The sequence below is a fragment of the Castor canadensis genome, chromosome 8 (genome assembly GCF_047511655.1).
Source record: "Castor canadensis chromosome 8, mCasCan1.hap1v2, whole genome shotgun sequence".
NCBI lineage: Eukaryota > Metazoa > Chordata > Mammalia > Rodentia > Castoridae > Castor > Castor canadensis.
The window spans coordinates 27899929-27916930 of NC_133393.1; the positions used below are offsets into that span (position 1 = coordinate 27899929).

The 17002-nt window shown below is 39.1% G+C and overlaps 1 protein-coding gene, 1 non-coding gene and 1 pseudogene across 2 annotated transcripts; 2 read left to right on the top strand and 1 right to left on the bottom strand.

Annotated features, from left to right (window-relative positions):
- The first annotated feature begins 4276 nt into the window (after positions 1-4276).
- On the top strand, positions 4277-15473 carry Znf311 (zinc finger protein 311). The gene is made up of 7 exons (XM_020154250.2): positions 4277-4763; positions 5413-5735; positions 6064-6145; positions 9310-9395; positions 9705-9855; positions 10427-10531; positions 12542-15473. The coding sequence occupies exons 2-7, from the start codon at positions 5727-5729 to the stop codon at positions 14116-14118; spliced, it is 2010 nt and encodes a 669-aa protein (XP_020009839.1). The 5' UTR covers positions 4277-4763; positions 5413-5726; the 3' UTR covers positions 14119-15473.
- On the bottom strand, positions 14160-14276 carry LOC141410636 (small nucleolar RNA SNORA51; annotated as a pseudogene).
- Trnak-uuu (transfer RNA lysine (anticodon UUU)) lies at positions 14408-14480 on the top strand. Its single transcript has one exon. It is a non-coding gene; the product is annotated as a tRNA-Lys (tRNA).
- Positions 15474-17002: the final 1529 nt, after the last annotated feature.

The following is a 17002-nucleotide window of genomic DNA, read 5'->3' on the forward strand; positions in this document are numbered from 1 at the left end:
CTATCATGTTTAACAGCAGAAACTTGAACAGAAAGTGTTCAAACTAATAAGGTTAAGCAAAAAAGATATATTTAAAAGTTTTTTAAAAGATATTATTAAAAAGTTTTAGTTACATAGAAAAGTTGAACTGAAGATACAGAGACTTCCAGGTACCCTTAGCTCCTACAATGCATGCCCCTCCCAAACAATCAGCATATCCAAAAGGAGTGGTACATTTGTTACAACCGATGAACCTACCTGATGTATCACGTATAACATAAAAATTTACTTTTGGTGGTGTACATTCTGTGGATTTGGACAAATGTATAATGATATGCATCCATGATTATAGTATCATATAGAATGTTTTCCTCACCTTAAAAAATCCCCTGTGCTCCCTCTATTCATCATTCCTTCCCTCTAAGTCTAGCAATCACTGGTCTTTTTACTGTCCCCAGAGTTTTGGCTTTTCAAAGATTACATATTTAGAAGCGTACAGTGTGTAGTCATTTAAGATTGATTTCTTTCCACTAATAATATGCAGTAACATTATTGCAGTATTATTTGACATGGGTCACACTAAGGGAAGACCATGCACGGATGGGATAGGGAATGGGAAGGAAACCAAAAACTTGAATGTGGTTGATGTGCTCACTATAAAGGAGCAAGTATAGTAATCTTAAACTGACAGAAAGCCCACTATAGGAAGGGGACAAGGAAGTAGTGAGGTCTGGTAGAGATGAACCAGTTTGGGTTGTAATACACATATGCATGGAAACAACACACGTATAGCTATCTTCATCTCAAACTAGCAAAACTGCCATGCTTTTCTTATTATCTTTTATGTTTTTTCTTCAACAAAATGGAAGAACAAAAGGGCGGAACAGATTCTGCCTGGGGGGTGGGGAGAATAATGTATACACATGTAAGTAAATGTGAAAATGATAAAATAAAATTTTTAAAAAATAATATGCGTTTAAGTTTATTCTGTGTAGCAAATGCTTTTTTAGATTATTCTTTCCTACATGAGAAAATATAGTTTGGGCTGAGGTGAAACTCAGTGGTAGAGTGGTTGCCTAGCATGTGTGTTCACTCTCCAGCACCACGAAAGAAAGGTGAGGGGACTGGAGAAGTAACTCAAGTGGTACAGTGACTGGTGTGAGGTCCTGACTTAAACCCCCAATACTGAAAAAAAAAAAAGAAGAAGAAGAAAAGAAAAAAGACAAACTTTCTACCATAAGGTTATGGGAAATTATCCTTTCGGAAAGAAAAATTCCAAGAAAACAACTATTTCTTTTTAAAAAAAGCATAAAAACAAAATCAAATCCATAAAATCAAAGGCAAAAAACAACTGCTGAACTTCTGAGTTGAATTTTAAAAATCGGGTTAAAAGCAGAACTGAATGGAAAAGACCTGTGGCCGTTAAAGTGAATGAGCTACATCAAATTTCAAGACATAAATGTTAGTACAGAGTACATGACATCCCCACAAAATTTCTTCAAAAATACTGAATCTAAAGCTGAGTGTGGCTGGAGCAGGATACTGTGAATTTGAGGCCAGTCCGGGCATAAAGAAAACTTGTCTCGAAAAATGAAAACAAATATATATACAATTATATAATATACATTATATTATTATTATGTATCATATATGTGAGGCATATATACATCACATATATGATACATAATTATATCATATATGGAAGCTGTATCAAATCAAACCTTTCAAGTTTAAAAGCACGTACAGAGTGGCCAGCACCGCCTCTTCTAGGGAAGAGAAGGGTAAGTGCGGGGCTCTCTGTATGGCAGCTCTTGCAAATCCACCTGTGGTAAAGCGCCCAGGAAACAACTGGACGATGCCAGCATGTGGATTTTTTTTCAAATAAGTAAATTTCTTATTGACAGCAACTAAATGGTGTTTGTAACATTTTTATAATACTGTAGATTCAGTCCATTCCTGATACTTTTCTAACTGAGCTGCCCTCCATGCAAGTACATGTTTTTAATGTTGTCTGTCTTCGGTGCTGTTCCTGTAAGTTTGCTATTAAACTATAAAAAAAATTATTTGTATAAAATTTGTAAAACATGTAGATTACATTTTATAATGTTTAAAGCTACCCACATATGTTCTAAAAACATAAACATTCATGGGCATAATAATATCAAAACCAGGGTAGTATCTGATAAGGAAGGGGAAGGGTTACAAAAGGGATTTAATTCTGTCTGTAATATTTTATGTCTTAAACTAGGTGTTGAGTGTTCCTCCTACTATGCTTTGTTTTTTGTGGGGTTCTTTTGGGGGGGTTAGTTTTGTTGTTGCTGTTACTTGATTTGGTTTGGTTTGCTATTTTTTCCCAAAAGTCCCAACAAATGAATTTGGTAATTTCAACAGATGGCAGGGGGGCCATAAAATTACTTATCATCAAAAAGCTTTTATTTCTCCATCAATAATCATGACCTTCAAGTTGAGAATGGCAGGACAAACGCTAATATGAGAAAGATACTAAAAGAATAACTACTTGCCTTAGAATGAGTGCAAGTCCTTATGCCCACCTTAAATGGTCCTAAATAAGGGCACATTGGCCATAGGACCCCTGAAGGCCATTTCTGAGGAGTGGGACACATGCCCAAAATTACCAAATAACCAAACTTGCCAAAAGTAAAAGCGTAAACTGTGTATAGACTGAAAAACTTGACATGAATTCCTGGCAAGCTTCCAGGATTAATTTTTTGGGAACTATTTTATGAAAAATTGGGGTTAGTGAAGAACAAATAGCATAAATAAAATTATTTCAATTAGACTAGGTTATTAAAGTAACTTTAAAAGAAAGTCCTGCTTTACGGAGGAATTCTAGCTAATAAGTGTGAAAAAAACTGTTGAAACAGAAAAATCACAATTTAATAATCCCCAATGAAATAGTTGTTTTTGTCAAAAAAATCATCGATGGATGAAATCTCAGAGGAAAGGTTGGTCAATCTTCGCATCACAAAGAGGGAAATAAACATCCTAAGGCTTCTGAAGTGCAGCAAAGGCATGACCTAAGAAGAATTCTTACCAAAAAAAATCAAACCTTTCCATCTAACAAACCAGTTCACAGACAGGAAACATAAGGCTAGGAAACTAAATAAAAGCACAGACAAACAAAGCCAGAGTGTGGAACCCTCTGGACAAAAGACCCAATTTGTTCAATAAGTTGATTATATTGGGGAAAAGTGAAGAATGAAAAAAGGAACTGCCCTAGATCTGAATTAAAAGAAAACTAAGAATGCGTGAGGCCCACTGCTGAAAAAGAAGAAAAAAATGGGGGGGGGGGGGTGGCCAGGGGTGAGAGGGAGAGAAAGAAAGGGAGGGAGGGAAGAAGGAAGGAAGAGAGGGAGGGAAGAGGAAGGAAAGAAGGAGGAGAGGAAGGGAGGGAAGGAAGGAGGAAGGAAGGGAGGAAGTTAAAACATACAACCAATTAAACACATAGGGATGACGGTCTTGTGATTATATGAGGAAATGGCAATAAGAGATGAAATTGAAATAGCATGCCTGTGTTTGCTTTAAAATACTGGTACAAGAAAAAAGGAAGAGATAAATGAAACAGGTTTGACAAAATCTTACTTGTTTTTAAAACTCAGAGATGAGTTTATGTAGTATTGTAGCAAGAAAGGGGAGACCAGGAAAGAAACAGACAGGCTGGTGTTCTGACGAGGAGACAGGAGGAGGGGATGGCAAGCAGAGAGGTAAAACTTAAACAATTGAAACAGGAAGGTCACATAGCACTGGGAAATGAAATAGCCAATGAAGTCACATTGTGGACTCCACAATGGAGCCATATGTGGGTTGAGCTTTGCCTTTTGCTTCTGAAACCTGCTTGCAAGGGTATATAAGGTGAGACCCCTTTGTTCTGGGGGCTCAGCCTTTGGACGAGTCCCCTGGGTCTGTGCTGGCACAATAAATGATGCTTCCTACTAATCTGCCTCAGAGACTCTTATCTCATCCAGCAAACTCCCGCAACAGAATGTGCTTGTAAACTTCTCAACCTTTGGGTAGGCTTACAATTGTCTTAGTGAATTTTTATTTTTGAAAAAGACACATATTTGTCCCCAGACCGTGCATTCCTATCCAGATTTCCCTCCGTGACAACAGTGAGTCAATATGAGGACGTCTCTGCCACTTGGACCTTCACAGAGGCCCAAACACCCAGAGGTCTGTCCCGCGCTGGCGGCCGGGACGCCCAACCAGAGAGCTGGGCGTTTGCTAGAAAGGCGCCGGAAGCAGCCTCTGGCGGACGAGGAGGTGCAGCGACTGTTTCTTTCCTCCATTTCCTGTGGGCCGCTGGTCTCCCGGTCCCCGAGGCCTGGCACCGCCACCTCGGTCGCTTAAATGCAGCCTCTCCCCAGGGCGCCGGGGGTTGCTGGGCGGGACAGGGCGGTGGTTTGTGCCAGGTTTGGGAAAGGGGCCGTTGCCTTTTCCTCCCCGCAGTCTGTATTTTTCCCTGCCATTTCTCCCATCTCCTCCCAGGGACTTCTAACTCCCCCTCCCCCACGCCCTTTTTTTTTTTTTTTAATTCTCTTCATTCAGCCAGTTTTTAATACAGCGAACTAATGCGGGCACTGTTTTGAGGAGTACAAAAGTGAACAAGACAGACAAAAGTGCCCGCTCTCATGGAGCTCAGGAGCCTTCATTTTAGCAAGAGTAGTAGGACAATAAACATTAGACATGATATATAAGTAACTTGTGCACCATGTTGGAAAGTGATAAAGCACTTTAGAGAAGAAGAATAATTAATGTAAAACAAGGTAAGTATAACAGGACTGGGGGAAAGAGGGGTAGGTTGTGGTTTTAAATAAGGTACTGAAGAGTAGACCTCTTTGGGGAAGATGACATCTCAGCAAACATTTGAGGATAGCTTAAAATGAACAGAAAGGCCTTAAGATGAAATAGAAAAGGAATAGAAAGGCCTTAAGGTGAAAATGTGCATGAGATGGAAAAGAAAGAGGGTCAGTATGGCTGAGGAGGATTGAGTAAGGAAAGAATACAAGAAGAGAAGGTCAGAAGTAATGGTCAGGTCCTATAGACTTGTATGCCACTATTAAAGGTGTCAACTGTAATCTTAGGGTATGAGTGGTGGGCACACTCTAGGGCTTTGTATATGAACACTATATGGACCATAGCTTTTATTTCAGTAAAACTGAGTTATTGGAGAGTCTTGAGCAGAGGAAAATGAAAAGATCCAATTTAAGTTGCAAGTGGACTACTCAGACTGCTCTATGAAGAAGAGATCAAAAGAAGGCAAGGAATGAACTAAGGACAGTTAGAAAGGTAGTACAGTACTGGAGGGGAGATAGTGAGTGATGGTGGCCTATACCTGGGTGGTAGCAGTGGAGATTGTAATATGGATATGCTAACATTTTCAATTTGTCTTCTTGTGCTCCCTCATTTCTACAGATGCCTCAGGTCATTGGTGATTCTTTATTTTCCCTTACGGTCACATTCTTCTCTTTACCAATTATGTGGGAAAACAAGATGTGAAGTCACCCCTGACTTAATGTTTCTGATGAGCCCCAACCCCAAGGCAATGTTTGACACATCAAACCAAACAGCAGCTTCCCCGTGGGCCAGCAAGGGCCCTTTGCCTGGGAACACCAAACTGGTGTCCCCAGAAAGAGGCTAACATCTACAGGAGCAACTTCATAACTTGTTTAGTAGCTGGAGCTAACCAGCAGAGAGAGTGGAAGACTAAAAGAAACCCGGGTGAAAATATGCAGCAGGTAAGAAAAGAGTCTGTGATAACATCAAGGAGGAAGAAGAAGTAAATTCAAGAAAGTAGTTGGAGTAGTGGTAAGCATAGACTTGTGGAGATCTCTCTTTCTGGATATTGTTCTTCCTGCTTGACCTGGTGATCATTAAAGCTTTATAGTTATAGAGTAATTGGGTGCCATTTATATTTATCATAAAGTATATCAGGAACTGAGTTCCTGATTCTCTTTCCCCCTTTTTGGTATTTCTGGGACAGCTTTTCCTTGGACAAGGCTTTATGGTTGGTTGTATTTTCCTCACCATTATAATCCCCCTGAATTATTCTGTATACTGCAATAGGTTGTGCTGTCAAGTGAGAATCCAAGACCACCAGGCCAGCTACTTTGGATTCCTACGGATACCCAGCTACTTCAAGAAAAAGGTGAGGCCCACAGATATTGTGGCAAGAAAATACAGTGCGGACACAGAATGGGTGAAAGATGCCTCCCAAGGGCCCCAGATCTGTTCATTTTGAGCACTTATGGAAAGTCTTCTGTTGTTTCTGTACTAGATATGGAGAGAAACTAAAATATTCAGTCTCTGCCCTTATTTTAAATCATATTTGGAAAAAAATATTGAAAGATTCATGAAAAGATTATATAAAGCAATTTATCAAAGAAATTGAATTTATTCAATCATTTACTATATATCATGACTTTTTATATCATACATAACATACATAGTTGTACATAAATTTTTACACATATAAAACACATGGTATAATTTAGTAACTTCCACCCAACCACAATTTGCCAATATGTAAAATTTGAATATATATCATTTTTCTTCTGTAGGCCTTTGTTGGAAACCCTAAAATTTTTAAATTATAGTGCAACTACCTGAGAAATTTAAGATAAAGCAGTGGCAAAAGAAGGAGCAAAAGCTTTGGGGAAAATGAAGGGAAGTGGACTAATGAGAGGCTGAGATTTAAAAGTGCTCTTTGTGACATATGTGACAAGGAAAGTGGTTAAGATTTGTATGAAAGGGGCAGATGGCAGTGGAACCTAACAGATGGTATTCAGCAATTCTGGAGTCAAAATCAGGCCCAGAAAAGTTATAGACTTTTGGATAGAAGATTATGCACACTCAAAAAAGTACCTTTTTTGGTATATATGACCTGCAAAAAGCAAAAGTAAAATATAGTTCCAGATATATTCTTGAGACTTCCAAAGGAGAAATCCTGAAATGTCTTCTGTGTAAAAAATCAAATGAATATTAATAAAATTAAACAAATGTATTATAGAAGTAGAAAATAAACTCGAGTGCTCATTGTGTTTCTCTTTTTTTTTTTTTTGCGGTACTAGGGCCTGAATTCAGGGCCTACACCTTGAGCCACTCCACCAGCCCTTTTTGTGATGGGTTTTTTCAAGACAGTGTCTCTCAAACTGTTTGCCCAGGTTGACTGAACCAGGATCCTTCTGATCTCTGCCTCCTGAGTGTCTGAGATTACAGGCATGAGCCACTGGTGCCCAGCCCGTGTGTTATTTTTGCATGTAGCCTTTCTCTTAGGTTCATTTTTAACTTGAGAGGAGAAACTGACCTTTCAATTTCTAAAGCTTAAAAATCACTGTAAGTTGCTGGGCATGGTAATACATGCTTATAATCCCAGGAAGAGAATCATGAGTTCAAGGCCAGCCTGGGCTACCTAGCAAGTTTAAGGTAAACTGGAGCTATATAATGAGACCTTGTCTGAAAAAGGAAAAAAAAAAAGCCCTATGAATTGAGAGTTGACACAGTTGTCCCAAAATGTATGTGGTGGGGAATTTGAATTATAGAGGGGTATGCTTTTGTCAAAATTCTTCCAGTGGTATCGTTAAGACTTGATGTAGTTTACTAGAAGTAAATTATATCTCAAAAAGAAAAAATACATAAGTAAATACTAAACTCCAGTTAGTGGTAATGTGCTAACGTGTTTAGAGGTAAAGCATACCCACATTTTCAACTTACTTTGAAATGCATGAAAACAAAATGAATTAAACAGATGGAAAGATAGATAGATGAATGAGATAAACCAAATACTGTAAAATGTTAATTGTGGGATATAAGTGATTGGTATATGGGTATTTACAGGGTTTTTTAAACTTTTCTGTATATTTGAAATATAACAAGTATTGTTTAAAAATCCAATTGAGAGCTTTAAACTTTTGATGTCATAAGAACAGAACTATTATGTAGCATTACAGAGCAAAACATGTGTCTGCTATGAGCTGTGTGCTGTCCAGGTGAGCTTGTGATTGTTTGAGACAAAGAGTTATAAAGTAGCAAGTCTTTTAGAATGACAGAGTGGAAAAACTGCTAGACCAAGACATGACCTTGGTCTTGGTAAAAAGCTCAGAGTAGCCTAGATCAAAGAGTATTACTAAGAAATTTCTGTGGGGAAAAAAACAGTTTGGTTGTAAATTAAAGTTTTGGTACAATTCAGATGGTAGTTTTCAGAGCCTGAGACCAAAAGGTGGCGTTTGCGTCTTATGGACAAATGACTTTGACCTTACTGGTATCTTAATAGAAAAAAGAAATCATTCAGACTTGGAATAGGGGATATGTTAATGAACTATCAAGAAAGATAACTCACCAGTGTTTAAATACTGAAGCTACAGAAAAATTGAGATGGTCTTCAAGGAATAAAATAGGACCCCATTAATTAGTAATATGAAATTGTACTTCTAACCGATCCATATGAATAGTACCTGGACACTTGGACACCTTGATAACGTTTCTTTTTCATTTTAAAATGTTTTATATGCTGTACACACTGGTGTGGACAGGATGACTCAGAACTGGAGAATTAGTAGGAAAGGGGCTCAAAAATCATAGGAAAAGAATGAGTCTTCTTTAGTAAGATCAAAGAAAACATTATTTTGTTTTTCCTAATAAACTAACTAGAGGAAGGCCGGCAATTCAGTTACCTAAAGAAATAAGCTTTGGACCTATTGCTGCATATTTCTGTTCAACATCTCCCCTCCCTATTTCTTTTTTCCTTGTTGGTTTGGGAATTTTTTGTTGTTTGGTTGGTTTTTGGATTTTTTTTTGAGACAGGATCTTGCTATAAAGCCCAGAGTGACCCCAAACTCTCAATCCTCCTACCTCAGCCTCACAAGGGCTTGAATTACAGGCTCGTTTCACCATGCCTGGCTTTCTCCCTCCTGTTTTCTCTTCCTCTCACCTCAGGTCTTTTGGAGGAAATGAATTCACTATTCAAATATAGAAAGAGATTATTTCATGAGCTGAGGGTCAATGATTTGGATCTTTTTACCTGATCTCTTTGGAGAGGGGGTAAAGTTATCTCAGGGCAAAAACAGACCAGAGAAAAATATGTGAGAGAGAAGGAACATGCACTTAGAGTTGGCATGACTGCCATACCAAGGCCTGTTGCTCACCTCTGAAAGCTGAGACTAGAGAAATAGTGGACGAGGAGAATATTGTACACAGTAGACTTAACTCCTGGGTTAGAACTGCAGAAACTCATAGATTTGTTGAAAAGGAGATGAAAGCAAGTTTCACTAACACTATGCTAAATTGACTCTTGGCTTATTTTTCTTCCTTCAGCTTTACCAACTCAATACCCTACGTTACCTAAAGATGGAAGCCAAGGAAACCTCCCAGGAGTAGACATCATATTTAACCAGGCCCAAGTGAGCTGAGATCCTTCCATCCCTCCTGAAAATATTTCACTACCTCCTAAATATGGTCTTATTTTTGCTGCATTCTCTGGCTTTGCAACTCCTAGATATCCCTTGCATAAGGAAAATTTTATTGGGTTACAAACCACTGGTGGATTTCCTTTTTCATTTTTTTTCAATATTGAAAGCTCATATTCCTTTTTACTTCATTTTCAAATATCCACCAAATGATAACAGCCTTTCCCTTCTCTAGACCTTCCCCTACAAATTCCTGTCTTCTGCCTTTGTTTCCTGAGAAGCTGTGTTTCCTCTTTTCTCCAGGACAACAGGAACATACTGTTTCAGGAGTCAGTGACATTTGAGGATGTAGCTATAAACTTCACTACTAAGGAGTGGCAGAGTCTGACCTACTCTCAGAAGATTCTCTACAAAGATGTAATGTTGGAAAATTATGGGAACATGGTATCCCTTGGTGAGGACCTCCCTGCACTTGACTTAGTTCTTTCTCCCTTCCTTTAAAAAAAATGCTGTATTGTGTATGGGGAGTGTCATATTGAAAGTCAGAGTCCTCTTATTATCAGGATCTTGCCCAAAATTAGAGGTTTGAGTTGCCTCTGTTACATAACAGAATAATTTTTCAAGTATCCTAGTTGCTGTTTTATGAAACTTTGAAATGGGACTTTGGGTAAAATGGAGACACTTATCTTCTGTTTTCCTTGGACTCTTGCTTCCTCAACCCTCTAATTTCTCCTAGTTTAGGCCTCCTACAAGCCTAAAACTAGTTGTTTTCCTATACTGACTCCAATTTCCCTAAAAATGGAAAATGACTATTTCCCAGAATCTTCTTTGCCCTTTGAGTCTGACTTTTCTGAAAAAGTCCCTAAACATGTCTTTTTGCATGTTATCAAATGTCTGACTAAACCCTCTTTCACACATAAGTGGACGCCTCTTTCCTATCTTCATGTGCAAACAGAATGATCCAGGGTAAGTGTTAAGACAGTTCTGTGTTGTTTTACACATTCCTATTCTTTCTCTACAATCAGGACTTCCATTTCATAAACCTCCTTTGATCTCTCATCTGGAGCAAGGAACAGAACCCTGTGTTCAGGATCCAAATGATGAGGAGTCCCTGAGCTGCACCTATCCAGGTGAGTGACAGAGATGCTTTCAGTACCCTCCCATCTTCCATGTGACAGAATGATTAAGAATGTACCTAAGTGGTATTCTTGGTGGCATACTTAGTTCCCTCCATCCTGAAGGACCCAGAAAGGAAATCCATTTAGGAAACATCAGGGGGAAAAGAGAGCAACAACTTGGGCAATTATTCTGTCATTATCTAATTGGTATCTGATTGGTTCTCTCCACCCTATCTAATAGGCTTTTTATAATTTGGCCCTCAAAAAAAAATCTCAGAAAATTCCTCTCCCCCTTTATATATCAGTTACTCTACTGCTAAGAGACCAATTGAATCAAAAAGAGAGGCATTTTAAGCAGAGGTCAGAGACTTGTAAGGAAGTATTATAGAAAAAATATAAACGGAATAGTTCAGTATGATCAGAACAAAGGGCCTGGAATAGCCAGTGGGAGAAAGTAAAGGATTAGTAACAAAGGGCAGATCATGATTTAGAGGATTTTTGTTTGTTGTTTCTTTTCTCTTTAGGAGTTTTGATAAACTATAGGCGTTGAACTTTATAACACTAAAACTGGTTAAGAACTTCAGTATGATAAATGCTTTACAAGCATTAACTCATTTAGTTTTCATGGTTTGACACAGGTCCAAACTAGAATTTGAACCCAAACTCTTTTTTTTTTTTTTTTAACTCAGGGCCTTGAACTTGCTAAGTAGGCACTCTACCACTTGAGTCATTCCCAGCCCAAACCCAGACATTCTTACTCCAGAGAATATATGACTGTATGCTTTGCTTCCTTTGTCTTATTAAGCTGTGAAGTACCACTGAAGTATTTTAAGCTAAAGTGGCATGATTTTGAGATAATAAGATTGATTTGAACTCTTTAGTTGCCAACAATAGAACTTTACTCAAGGTAATTTACACAAAAGAACATGAATCTACTTATTATTCCAAGTATGTCAGGGAACCTAAGGGGAGCTATGCATCAGGCTCTAAAAAGGACGGGAATTCTATCTCTCCAGCTATTATTATCATCTGTCCATCCTTCTTGACAGAGTGACCTTCTCTGCTTTTGCTAACAGATGGGAGAATATCCCCTCCCCCTGTAGCATATGTCATCCCACTACCACTGCCTCTCATCTTTAAGTGCTGAAGATCTAGTGACTTTCTGAGCCTGATCTTACATGCCCTCAGATCACAATTCCAAAAGCAAGAGAATCTGGCCTTGTTTGGTCAGTGGTTGCCCAGATCTAATGTTCCCTACCCATGTGGGCAGAGTTACACAGCAGAAATATGGCCATCCTAGCCAGGCATAGTGACACACAGCTATAATACCACCACTCAGGAGGCTAGGGCAGAAAGATTTTGAGTTTGGTTTGAGGCTAGCCTGGAATACATAATGAGACTTTGTCTCAAAAAAAAAGAGACAGAGAATACTGATGATATGTCTCAGTGGTAGAGCACTTGTTTAACATGTATGAGGTCCTGAATACCATCCACAACACTGAAAAGAGAAACAGGGAGAGAAAGAAATATGGCTGTCCAGAGCCCAAAACAGACAGTTCCTTGAAAGGGGACTGCACTGGCATTTCAGACACCTTCTGCAGCTCATTTCATAGGTAAAATTTGTAAAATGTTACTTGAGTAAATGTGAGGGGAAGGAGAAGGAGTCAAAGATGATTTACAGTTTTCTGGGTTAGATGGCTAGGTATATAGAGTTGCCATTCACTATACTAGGAGACTCTTAGAAGAGGGACAGGTATAGAAGGATTTTTTTTAAGTTTACTAAGTTTAAAATAACTTAGTACTTAATTATTTCAGCCTACCCACATAAGTAAGAGAGAAGTTATCAGTTGCCTCCTGTCTTCTGTGTGACAAGATGGTTATGAAATGACCTGACCTATGGCCCAATGTTACCAATTTTTCCAGCATGAAAAAGTCATTTACTCTCCACACAGCTTAACATTGTTTTGCCTCTCCCTTCTTACTTATTTTCTTTTCTCTGACATTTTTATTTTCTCATTTAAGTGTCAATTGGCAAGACATGGCCTGAGAATAAGACAGCAAGTTTAGAACAAGAGGTTTTTGAGAACAGAGAAGTCTGCTGGGTAAAATGTGACAGTCTTCTAAAAGTTGTTTCCCAGGATCCTGAGATTCCAGAATTTTGTGTACAAGATGTCAAAGTAGAGAACCAATGGATAACACCCATAAGAGAGAAATTGAAAGAAGAGAAAGAAGACTCTGAGGAATTGACCTTCAAGAAAGGAAAGAACCAGAAGGCACTGGGAAAAAACTTCAATCCGAACTCAAAATGTATTCCATATAATAGAGTTCTTACAGAACATAAACTCCATGAATGTACCAAATGTGGCAGAAACTTCAGCTGGCATTCAGACCTAATTCTCCATGAGCAAATTCATTCTGATAAGAAATCCCATGTGTGTAATGAGTGTGGAAAAGCATTCAAGACCAGAAATCAACTTTTTATGCACCAGATAATCCACACAGGGGAGAAACCCTTTAAGTGTACCCAGTGTGGGAAGGCTTTCAACAGTAGGTCATCGCTTTGCCGGCATATGAAAACCCACAGTGTGGAGAAGCCTCACAAGTGCCAGAACTGTGGGAAGGCCTTCAAGACCAGGAACTGTCTCAATGTACATCAGATGATCCACACAGGGGAGAAGCCTTACAAATGTAATGACTGTGGGAAAGCCTTTCAGTGTAAGCATTCCCTTACCACCCATGGCAGAATCCACACTGGAGAGAAACCATATGAATGTGAGGAGTGTGGGAAGGCTTTCGGTGGGAGATCAGATCTCACCAAACACACAAGAATCCACACCAGGGAACAACCTTATAAGTGCAAAGAGTGTGGGAGGGCCTTCCGTGGGAGCTCAGACCTAAGCAAACACAAAAGAATTCACACTCGGGAGAAACACTTTTGGTGCCCCCAGTGTGGAAAAGCCTTCAGTATCAAGGCAGAGCTCAGCAAACATGAAAGAGTCCACAGTGAAGAGAAACCTTACACGTGTGAGGAGTGTGGGAAAGCCTTTCGTCATAACTGTAAGCGCAGAGCTCATGAACGAGGACACACTGGGGAGAAGCCTTACCCATGTGGGGACTGTGGGAAAACTTTCCAGGATCGACACTGCCTTGCTATCCATCAAAGAATCCACACTGGAGAGAAACCTTACAAATGCTTAGAGTGTGGCAAAGCTTTCAGTGGGAAGTCTAACTTGACCAATCATCAAAGAATCCACACTGGAGAGAAACCTTACAAATGTGAGGGGTGTGGAAAAGCCTTTCATCATAGTTCAGTGCTGAGGCAGCACAAAAGAATCCACACAGGTGAGAAGCCATACACCTGCAGTGAGTGTGGCTTGTCATTCCGCCAGCGCTCAGCTCTGATTGGACATAAGCGAGTTCATACTGGAGAGAAACCTTATGCATGTGAGGAGTGTGGGAAAGCTTTCAGAGTGAGTTCAAATCTTACTGGCCATAAGAGAAGAAAACATGGAGTCTGGAGATGCCATGGGCTTCATGGGAGTGGTAAATCCCCTTCTCCAGTGACCATTTCCCAGCCCTTCTCAGCATCAGTGTCTTGACTACCAATGCCTGAGTGTAGTGATTTGGGTTTTTATACTTTCCATTTTTCCTTCTACCTCTTAGACTAATCCTCCTTGTTCTATATTGGGGTAGGTTTACTTTGCCTCCTCTTTCTATACAGTGTAAGAATACAGCCTATGGTAAGCACCAGGAGACCACATTTTTTTCAATTGCTGAGCATTGAAACTTAAACCTGAATAGTTCTTCATATTGAATCGGAATTGTTGAGATTCAGGGTGAAAGGGAGTTGGGGAAAGGACAGATTTAGAAATGTCAGGTCATAAAGGGGCTTGAATAGCTTAGTTGGTAAAGCATCAGACTTTTAATCTGAGGATCCGGGCTTTAAGTCCCTGTTTGGGCACTTCCTATACCTTCAACCACCTGTTGTAAACTTACTGAGTTCGTTGAAAAAAAACAAACTTCATCATTTGTATGATATATTTGATATATTGTAAGAACTTTTGTAAATGCCACAATGTACCCCCACCCAACTCAACAATAAAAGTAAATAAATTATGGATCAAAAATGTATGTTATTCAACTAGCAGTTTACATATGAAATATCAGGAGGCCTAATCACTTTAAGTTATAAGTACAAAAGAATTTTTCTAAATGTTTATTCTTAAATATTGCTGTCTACCTGCCTGAAATGAAATGCTTTTTCAAATTGATTAGTAAGTTTACATATTTTCCAGATTTTCTGTCATTAACATCCATCCCTTTTTCTTCTAAACATTGCCACTTCATCAGTCCATTATTTCAGACAGAGTTAAATACCCACATGAATAAATATGTTAAATATGTTAAAGTAGATGTTTAATATTTAGAAAAGTATGTAAATGTCTTAGTTTCACTAACATAATTGAAAATTGAAGCTAGTATTAATTTCTCTGGCTGGTCAGTCAAAAGAACAATGCAGGAGGTATCACAATACCTGACTTCAAACTATATTACAAAGCAATAACAATAAAAACAGCATGGTACTGGCACAAAAACAGACATGAAGACCAGTGGAACAGAATAGAGAACCCAGACATGAAGCCACACAACTATAAGCAACTTATCTTTGACAAAGAAGCTAAAAATATACGATGAAGAAATAGCAGCCTCTTCAACAAAAACTGCTGGGAAAACTGGTTAGCAGTCTGCAAAAAACTGAAACTAGATCCATGTATATCACCCTATACCAAGATTAACTCAAAATGGATCAAGGATCTTAATATCAGACCCCAAACACAAGAAAGAGTAGGAAATACTCTGGAGTTACTAGGTATAGGTAAGAACTTTCTCAATGAAACCCCAGCAGCACAGCAACTAAGAGATAGCATAGATAAATGGGACCTCATAAAACTAAAAAGCTTCTGTTCATCAAAAGAAATGGTCTCTAAACTGAAGAGAACACCCACAGGGTGGGAGAAAATATTTGCTAACTATACATCAGACAAAGGACTGATAACCAGAATATACAGGGAACTTAAAAAACTAAATTCTCCCAAAACTAATGAACCAATAAAGAAATGGGCACATGAACTAAACAGAACTTTCTCAAAAGAAGAAATTCAAATGGCCAGAAAACACATGAAAAAATGCTCACCATCTCTAGCAATAAAGGAAATGCAAATTAAAACCACGCTAAGATTCCACCTCACACCTGTTAGAATAGCCATCATCAGCAACACCACCAACAACAGGTGTTGGCGAGGATTCGGGGGGAAAAGGAACCCTCTTACACTGTTGGTGGGAATGTAGACTAGTACAACCACTCTGGAAAAAAATTTGGAGGCTACTTAAAAAGCTGGACATCGATCTACCATTTGATCCAGCAATACCACTCTTGGGGATATACCCAAAAGACTGTTACTCCAGAGGCACCTGCACATCCATGTTTATTGCGGCACTATTCACAATAGCCAAGTTATGGAAACAGCCAAGATGCCCCAGCACTGACGAATGGATTAAGAAAATGTGGTATCTATACACAATGGAATTTTATGCAGCCATGAAGAAGAACGAAATGTTATCATTCGCTGGTAAATGGATGGAACTGGAGAACATCATTCTGAGCGAGGTTAGCCTGGCCCAAAAGACCAAAAATCGTATGTTCTCCCTCATATGTGGACATTAGATCAAGGGCAAACACAACAAGGGGATTGGACTATGAGCACATGTTAAAAGCGAGAGCACACAAGGGAGGGGTGAGGATAGGTAAGACACCTAAAAAACTAGCTAGCATTTGTTGCCCTTAACGCAGAGAAACTAAAGCAGATACCTTAAAGCAACTGAGGCCAATAGGAAAAGGGGAACAGGTACTAGAGAAAAGGTTAGATCAAAAAGAATTAACCTAGAAGGTAACACCCACGCACAGGAAATCAATGTGAGTCAATGCCCTGTATAGCTATCCTTATCTCAACCAGCAAAAAACCTTGTTCCTATTATTGCTTATACTCTCTCTACAACAAAATTAGGAATAAGGGCAAAATAGTTTCTGCTGGGTATTGAGGGGGGGGAGAGGGAGTGGGTGGTAAGGGAGGGGGTGGGGGCAGGGGGAGAAATGAACCAAGCCTTGTATGTACATATGAATAATAAAAATGAAAAAAAAAATTTCTCTGGCTGGCAAAGAGATAAGCAGTGGTAGTTCTAGTGTGCATGCTTAACATGTGCCAGGCCCTAGGTTCAGTCCCCAGCACCGTAATTTAAGGCAAAGATGAGGGTGGGGAGCATAGCTCAAGCGTAGTGTGCTCACCTAGAAACCACAAGGCTCTGAGTTCAGATCTCAGTACTGCCAACAAAAAAAAAAAGATGAGCAGTAGGTTACACAGCTTTGCTCAAAGGTATTTAAGCTAGTGTTCTTTAAAAAAAAATTGGGACATGCTATGTAGATGA

What these genes read in the sequence shown, in the direction of transcription:
- Znf311 (XM_020154250.2), top strand. An exon ending in CCAGCTACTTCAAGAAAAAG is followed by an intron (nt 6,146 to 9,309) that starts GTGAGGCCCACA and finishes TTCTTCCTTCAG; the next exon opens with CTTTACCAACTCAATACCCT. An exon ending in TCATATTTAACCAGGCCCAA is followed by an intron (nt 9,396 to 9,704) that starts GTGAGCTGAGAT and finishes TCTTTTCTCCAG; the next exon opens with GACAACAGGAACATACTGTT.